The sequence below is a fragment of the Podarcis tiliguerta genome (genome assembly GCF_965153285.1).
Source record: "Podarcis tiliguerta genome assembly, chromosome: 12".
Taxonomy (NCBI): Eukaryota; Metazoa; Chordata; class Lepidosauria; order Squamata; family Lacertidae; genus Podarcis; species Podarcis tiliguerta.
Genome location: NC_139545.1, coordinates 48,601,699 through 48,610,641, shown reverse-complemented (window position 1 = coordinate 48,610,641; position 8,943 = coordinate 48,601,699). Strand labels below are relative to the sequence as shown.

General features: G+C 46.8%; 1 protein-coding gene across 1 annotated transcript in view; it reads left to right on the top strand.

The window, feature by feature from the left end:
* Positions 1-682: 682 nt before the first annotated feature.
* DPP6 (dipeptidyl peptidase like 6) overlaps positions 683-8,943 on the top strand; it is a 486,229-nt gene continuing 477,968 nt past the window's right edge. The window contains exon 1 of the mRNA XM_083406243.1: positions 683-1,296. Coding sequence (XP_083262369.1) covers positions 1,237-1,296 — 60 coding nt within the window. The 5' untranslated portion in view covers positions 683-1,236. The remainder of the gene's footprint in view (positions 1,297-8,943) is intronic.

Here is an 8,943-nt window from a genome sequence, read left to right as displayed (position 1 = left end):
CTGCATAAGAAAAACACGCTATAAGTCTTTGGGAAATGTGCTGGAAAAGATTCATAAATAAGATTTGCATGGGCCAGCGTCGGAGGGCTGAGTGCGCGCGCGGGTTCTAGTTCTTAGAGCAGGTGGCCAATGTAGACAGAGGAAATTTCTTCCTCAACCCGGTTGTCTCTGCTCCTCGTCCCGCCTCGGCGCCGTCTCGCCTGACTCTGGCCAGCGCTGGGTCGGTCGCGCGCGAGCCGCTCATTGAGGAATTCCTCCCGCGGGGCGGGCTGGAAACCCACAGAGAAAAGGGCGGGAGAGTTCGGGGCGAGAGTGCGCGCGCACACACGCGCACGCATTAAAGTAGATAGGAAAGGGCTGGCTATACAGTAGCAGCTGCTGATGTTCCCACTAATATCGCCTCAGCCCGTATCCCTCTCCCTCCCTCCCGCGCGCGCCTTTGGTAGAGGCGCCGCCGCCTGGCAAGGAGGGAGCCTCGCGCGCGTGCCGCCGCCTCCTCCTCCTGACAGTCCCGGGGAAGCAGCCTCGCCTCAGAAGCAGCGGCGGAGGGAGGGAGAGAGCGAATGAGAGAGAGGCAGCGCCCCAGGCTGAGAGAACCGCCCGCCGGGGGGCACACTTGTTTAACCCTCAGAGCTACCGCGACATAAAGACTCCTGTCTGGGGCGTAATTTTTTTTTAAAGAGGAGGCGGAAATGGCGCTGCCCCGAGGGTGGGAAATGGACCCATTTTCTTGAAGAGCGGTGCGTTCCTGAGGCGCACGTTTCTGGGCCTCAGCTCGGCTTCCTGAGGAGACGAAAGCAGCAGCTCGTCTCCCCGCCTCCCCCCCCCCCCCTCGTTCCTCTCCAAAACTTCTGTCATTGGCCCCTGGGGAGGTTAATCTCCCCGCCGCCGCCACCCCCAACCCAAAGAGCAGGCGAAAGAGCCCCCTTTCCCTGCAGTTCTGAGGGACGAGTCGCTCCCTCGTGCGAGAGAGAGCCTCCGGGTTTTCCATTCGCGGGGCTTCCTCCTCCCGCTGAAAGCGTGCGGCTCTCCCTTCGGGCTCGAGGAGGCAGCTCGGCGGCTGCGCCGGTTGCGACTGCAGATTCCTCCACGGGGTGGTTCACATTAGACGGCGAGAGAAGGAAGGGCTGAGGGCCAGCAGCTCTATCTGGCCGCCCTCCCGCGAGGAGAAAGCGCGCCGGGAAAACTTTGGAGCAGCGCGCGCACCTCCCCCCCCCCCCCAGCGAACTTGCCGAGATGAACCAGACGGCCGGAGTCTCCAACAGCGTCCGCTGCCCCAGCGGCAAAGGAGCCAAGGTAGGGGCAGCGTTGCCTTGGGAAAGTTGTGGTGCAAAGGCGAGCGAGCGGGGGGCGGGGGGCGGGGGAGAGGAAGGAGGGCCGGCGCCCGCCGCGTAATGGTCTTCTTGGCTGCTGCCGCCTTCTTTGCGGGACGGCGCAGGGCTTCCACGCCGCCGCCCTGCTGTTTTGCCTGCAGTTGGGCTCGCCTTTGCCAGAATGTGTTCAGGTACCGCGCAGGTCGGGATTCTCTGCCTGCGCGCGGTCGGGGGAAACGCCTGTAGCTGTAGCGCGTAAAACAGCCGTGTCAGGGGCAGGGGGGGGGGGGTGTCTGTGGGTGTTGCTTAGAATCGATTCCTCGTGGAGAGTTTGGAAGAGCAGACGGGGCAACCCGAATTGGGAAGCGTCTGAGGGTGTTTTTGTTGCTAGGGGTGGGGTTCCTTGCCTTTTATGACTGGACACCCCCCCTCCCCCAGAGCACGCTCGCCTTCCACCAATCTGTTTGCGATCATTTGCTAAACCAGCCGACTCAAGGGGGTAAACCTTGAAATCGATACATCGCCTACATGAGAACACATGTAATAGTGGAGGCTCAAAGGAAACGTCCCTTGGGTTTTCTGCTTGAGTGTGAGCAGAAGACGGTCCAAGACGTGCAAGCGCCTTATCTGTGCAATTAGAGGTGTGCTTCATATTGTAATCGGGGTTTTGTTGCACGGCACGATTGCAAGCACCCGTTTCTGGTTCCCTAGTTAACTTCTGGAAGTTCAGCGTCCTGGTTTGCAATGGAGCGCTCTCTGCGTTCGTGCACATATACTACATCATGTAATGAATTGTTGTCAAGCTTCATCTAGCCTTCTCATCGTCCAAGTCCCATGACTGGACAGAATCCGTATTCACACTCTGTTAGTTCTGCTCCTCGGAGTGTAATCCTCTGCACTTTTACTCTGCTGTAAATCTCAGAGGTCAGCGGAATCTTAAGCACAGTTAAGGACGGAAGAACTGCATTGTATTAATTTACACCTTTTAAAATCTTGGGCTGGAGGCTTCCAGGCTTGCAAGGCAGTGTAAGCAAAGCCATCCCTGTCTAACTCAAAAGTTATTGTTGCACTTCCTGCTCAAGCGAGAAGTGGGGTTAAAGTTTGAATCCCAAAGCCACATTTCCCTACCTGAAGGCATGCCATACTGCAGTTAAAACTTAGGCTGTAGTCCTAACCCCATTTATCTAAGAACAAGCCCTATTGAATTCTGTAGTATTTACTTCTGAATAGGCGCAGCTAGGATTGCCGTGCTATTTTTGTGCCCCGCCATCCATTTTTGAAAGCCAAGGCCTAACCCTGGAATAAATGATGAACATATGAAAGTGTACATCTCCCTTGTCACTGAGGCAACTGAGAGCTCCCATAAACTGGGATTAGGGAAGGTGCTTCCAAACTAAAGGTGATACAGTATTGGCATCTGATTTTCTGTATGTGTTAAGCACTGTGTATAATTTAGTCCTCAGCCAAAGATGATAGTGCTAGCCAGTAGTTTTGCACCTGTGTGCCCCCCCCGCCAAATATCCACATGCAACCTACTGCTGTTGAGAGGATGCACACAGCCTTCAAAAAACCTCAACAAGGTAGCCTTGGTGGTCACCTTTTAAAAGTTAGACTTTGCTGCTGGTCTAACGTTAATTGCATTTTGGATGTTTGCTTTAAATGTTATTGTTACGCTAACTGTAAGGCAGGTTGAGAGAAGGCTGCTTTGAAAAGTGGCATATAAAATAAGCAAACAGAAATGCAAAGATAATACAAGCAGAACCTCACTGCAAGGGGCAGGTCTGTGGCTTCTAAAGCAGCCTTCCCCAGCCTGCTGTCCGCCAGAGGTTTTGGACTACAACTCCCATCAGCCATCAGCTGGGGCTGATGGGAGCTGTAGTCCAAAACTTCTGGAAAGCACGAGGTTGGGGAAGGCTATTCTAAATCATTTAATAACTATATAAAAAGAAAGCTAAAGAGAGACAGAAATGGTACAGTTAAATTACCTGCCCCATTCTTATCACAGGTCATACATACAATATGGATATATTTATTCAAAATACGAAATAGGAGCTTAATGCTATGCACATTAGCATGCCACAAGACAGGTGCACTTGTTGCGCGATCTGGGAAAACGAACTGCAATTTCATTGGTACACAACATTTGCCTTGGAATGCTTGAAAAGTGGCAATGCCTCTTCAAATGAAACACAACATGCCCCTTTTTGTTGATATTCCTGGCTAGCTACCAGACTGTTGTTGGATGTGTAAGACATTTCACCATCTTTAGGTTAGATCTGAGCACCTGAAGAGAGGTTTATGAGGCTTGAAAGCTTGTAACTCTTGAACAATTTTGATAGTCAAAGAAGAGAAAGCATTATGTGCCTCTCATTTTGTGAGCCCAGAACACTATTCTGATACTACCTTCCATCCCAGAAAAAGGGCCAAAGGCAGGTTCTGCTCAGTAAGTCATACTCATAGCTAACACATGCACACACATATAAACACTTTTGGTATTTCTTCATTGCTCTGGGGAAAAACATTTAGTTACGATGACACTGTAACATTTATTACTTCAAGTGTGGTCCATTGTTTATTTTTAAACTTCCTACAAATAGAAACTAGATGTTGGGTAGAACTCTTCTGTAACTTTCTTGGAGAAGCTCATTTTGGTACATAGGGGAGCATTCTGAGTTTTGCAGTCTAGGAAAGAAGTTGTCATGCAGTTGACAGTTTGGCTTTGGATACTTTTTGATGATCATGGTATGTTTAAATATGCAAATATACAAACTTAAATAATAATTTGATCAGTAACTCTTGATGCGAGTGAAACTCATGAACTCCCTCCCCCCCATTTACCCCATAGTTTTTCAAGACAAAAACAGAACTATTAAAATAGTTAGGTTTGCAATACTTGGCAAACCTAAACTTAACTCTGCTACATTAAGAATGTTAAATATATTATGCATAGCTTGGTGCATAAAATGGTACTGTTTGGTATGTTTATGAAATTTATAAAGACAGGTTCCTCCAAAAGGCAAAAATGGAATTACAGATGCATACGTATTTCATTTCATATAATTTATACACTGCTTGATTGTAAAAAACAAAACAAAAAAGAACCCTCAGGGTCGTTTACAAACAGAATAAAACAACAATGATGTAATATATAACTGGTGTTAGAGATGAAGCTGTTTGTGTGTGTTTTCCACCACCATCAAACTTCATGTTGTGTGGAAACTGGGGTTGGCTTACTGAAGTAGGCTTCAGTGCTCTACAAGTGGAGTTGCTAGCTTTCTGCCTTTCCCAGCCCACTCCTGCCTTATTTCCCCCCATCTGTGTGATTGAATTCTTTTGCAGAAATAAGATAGGCAAAACCTTGCTTTCCATTCACTGGGAAGCTGCAGCAGCTGAGCACTATGTCACATACTTTTTTGTGTTTGTACAAGTCTCCAGGGCCAGTTTCTAATGTCATAGATGGCTGGGGTGGGGATGACCACTGTCTGGGACCCTAGGATGAATAAGAGTCTGTTTATAATAATAACAACAGAACACAGTGAAGCATCCCAATTTGCTATGCAGTGTAGCAACTTAAAGTTCAATGAAAGACTGTTTGAGGAGAGTCATAGTAGTCGTGGCTTAAATGTCAGCATTCCAATTGAATTTGTTAAGTGAACGATTAAATCCCTACAACAGCTGCTTCTACAAACGCCCTAGCTAGTTACAATTTCTATTGAAAAAGTGGTTTACTCCCTCCCCCTTTCATAATTTAAGATATTTAATTAAAGACAAAAGCTTTCTGTAGGACTGAATTTGCTGCAAAGAAGCCTGTCAAAGTTCAGAAATAATACCATGCAACAAAGGACTGAAAACAAAAAGAGATGATCCAGAATGAGTAAGAGAATGAATAGATATCATTGTTGGGTGGTTCTGCACCACAGAACAGAAAACAGCTATTTTCCAACCAGCCCACACTGCTTTCATAATGGATTGAGCACATCTGTACACCTACTGTCCTAATTCTCCATTTGTTCCAACCTATCACTGGAATTTCAAGTAGCTTCTTGGCTAGAAGTGTTAATATCCAGCTTAGACTAGTTCTGCCCTTGAAGACTGTCCAGAGGCTGTAGCTTGTGCAGAATGCAGATGCTGGGTTGGTGAATGGAGGCAACATGAGAGGATCATGCATCACTGGTCCTGAATGCACTGCCCGGGCTGCCAGTGAACCCAATTCATGGTGTTAGCACTAGCACATAAAGCCCTAAATGACTTGGGACTCAAATACCTACAAATGTCTTCACCACTATCGGACATCTTGGACTCTATGGTCTGCAGGTAAGGCCTTGATGGCGGTGTCACCACTGGGCCTTCCCAGCTGGCATTGACCCCATGACAGAAGCTTTTAAGTGTTGATTCCCTATTTGTGCAATGATCTCCCTAGTGAGGTGCGTATATCTCTATCCTTATTAACTCTCAGGTAGAATCTGAACACATTCTAGTTTGCCCGGGCAATTGGTAGCTAAAGAATATTGTTTATAGTTGTAACTGCTTTTAGAACATTTTAAATTAACTGTTCTTAGAATATTTTTTCCCCCTTAAGAAAAAAAATGTGGATGAGTTTGCTATCCTGGACACCTTCAGGAGGAAGGACAGGATATAAATTCAACAATTAAAATACTAAAATTCCCATCCCACCAAATGGATCCATCATAGGAACCCTTGGATGTGAGTAACAATAAAATTGGGATCAAAGCATACATACTAGAAAAACAACCCAGCAAAGCAGCAAGACTATGCCATGAGAAAAGTGCCAAGGCAAGGGATGATGATGATAATAATTATTATAATTTTATTATTTATACCCTGCCCATCTGGCTGGACCTCCCCAGCCACTCTGGGCAGTTGGGATATCAGTGTCCCTGCCAGTGGCGTAGCGTGGGTTGTCAGCACCCGGGGCAAGGCAAGTAATTTGCGCCCCCCCCTGCACTGTCCCTCCCCCAGATAGTCCCTCGCTCTCTCTCCGCACCGCACCGCACGCCTGGCACCCTCCCCTCCACAGTGGGCGGCGACCCGGTGGCTTGGATCGGATTCACACAGCCAGCACTGCAGTGAGAGAGAGTGAGTGAGTGTGAGCGCCCCCCCAAATGTTGCGCCCGGTGCGGCCACCCCCCTGCACCCCCCACGCTACGCCACTGGTCCCTGCAGCCCCTATTTGAAAAGCTGCAGGCAACTCTTTTATTTTTTAAGTACCAGCTCTGTAATGGACCCTTAAGAATTGGCTGGGTGAGTCTCCTTGAGGAGGCATGTGGCCCTCAGCATCCAGTCAAGACAACCTCTCTTTAGTTATTGGCATGCACTGCAGTATATCACCCATGCTTTTTTATATTAACTGCAAGCACAACCATAATATATTACCCATGGAGGCTAAAATCAATGACAGACAGAGCCAACTAATTCTAGTTTTGTCTCCATTCCCCTCCCTGCTGTTCTACAAGGGGCAACACCAAGACTATGAAGGAGGATGCTGATGGCCAGTGTCGCCTCCTAGACTGGTTGTAACTAAGGCAGTAGACAGGTGGGGGCTCACTGAAGGCAGGCTGAACTTGGTGGAGTGGTGCCCAACTTGCCCTAGTGTACAATCCTCCCACTTTTACACAGATCTTAAGGAGCAATAGGTCTCTCTTGCCAGGGTAATATACTCTTGCAAGTCCAGTAAGGCATTCAGGGTGTCTGCTTCTGGAGCACAGCAGAGCAAAGAAAGGCGCAATTATATTTATTTTTTGTAGCTGTTATCTTGAGGGGACAATTCTTCTGCATTACAATGAAAAAAATGCACAATAAAATGTTTTTGGGGGGGCACAGAGATGATATATTGTAGGCAACCGTGGGGAAATGGATTTGTGAGTGAGAAGCATGTGGATCAGCACTGTGAAGGGTGTGTGGTAGATGCTACGCCCATCTCTCACTCCACCTCCAGCTCACTGTCGTCCTGCTTTCCAAGCTTTGAAGAGCAAGTGGCAGATTTGGCATTTACTTAAGAGCTGGGCTTATAACCCTTTTTTTTAAAGACCCAGGGCTGAATGTTCATTTGAGGCATCCCTTGATTTCTTGTAAAAGCACTGGCGATGTCTTATTTTTGGGTCTGATATTGCTACCCACAATGCCCCTTCTGAGATTTCTACTTTGTTGGAGTTGCTTGATGCATTACATTATGGGTATTTGTTATTTATTAAATGTCTATACTGCCCTTAAAATCAAGGATCACAGGAGGTTTACAATATAAAAATACACACTGCAGTGACAAACAAAAACAATATCACCATTTATTTATTTATTTATTTATTTATTTATTTATTTATTTATAAAGTAACACCACCCCCGGTACACTCCTTCCTATCCTTCCTCCAGAGATAACTGTGTCTCATTGCCAGTGTGGTGTAGTGGTTAAGAGCGGTGGACTCGTAATCTGGTGAACCAGGTTTGCTTCCCTGCTCCTCCACATGCAGCTGCTGGGTGACCTTGGGCCAGTCACACTTCTTTGAAGTCTCTCAGCCCCACTCACTTCACAGAGTGTTTGTTGTGGGGGAGGAAGGGAAAGGAGAATGTTAGCCGCTTTGAGACTCCTGAAGGGGAGTGAAAGGCGGGATATCAAATCCAAACTCTTCTTCTTCTTCATTGGTCCCCTCCATTCCACCAGGCTTCCATTATGGCAACTATATCTGTGCTCTCTAGCTTTCCCGTCTTGGTTTGTAGGCTTCTAGCACCTATACACAGCATCTCTCTCCAAACGTGTCTGACACATGTGTCTTTCCCTAATGCACTTTGGCCTCTTTTGAATCACTATCATATCCTACTGTACTTTTATTGCCTACTTCTACCTCTCTCCTATTTTTACAGTCATAAACATTTCCATCCTTGTCTTTTAGGGATGATTTTGTCCAGAACTAAATGCTTGTCAGTGCCTATCAGTTTTCTCAGAATGATTAGTTTAAAAGTTGCTCTACCATCTCTCTCTCTCTCTCTCTCTCTCTCTCACTCTCTCTCTCTCAAAGCACCAACAGTCTGGTTCCATCCTAGTTCACGTGAAATGTTTTGAATTGGCAAGGAGGGAATCCCTACCATGAGAGCGAAATGACAGACCTGTCACACGGGCTTGCTACAGAGTTTCCTTCGCTCCTTCTGACAACTGTGACTAATACTAATGACTTTTGTGAGTGGTTCTTGCAAGCTCATTTTATTTCACACTTTATGATTGCGTTCCAGCAATTCTCTGTTCTGCTGCCAGACCTCCCATTACCTTGTAGGAGAGCAGTGCGTGATTCTTTCTTTTAAAATTCTAGCCCAATTGCTTGGGGGCAGGTAGCCACAATCTAACTGAGCATGCTGGGTACTTTCTCCCCACCCCCTGAAAAAGAAAAACTGAACTCTGTTACTTGGCAGTTTGCTTTTTTATTTATTTTTTTAAAAGGAAAGTTTTTTAAAGAAAGTATTAGCATCTGACAGCTGTGAACACCTGAGTGTTCAAAGCATACCTTGTAAATCTAAAAGGCTCATAATCTAATCTGATACAGTACGAAGTTGCCCTCTTTTTAATGGCCCCCTGATACAGACTCCCCCTCCTTAGCAACATAAGACTGAACCTTAAAAAATT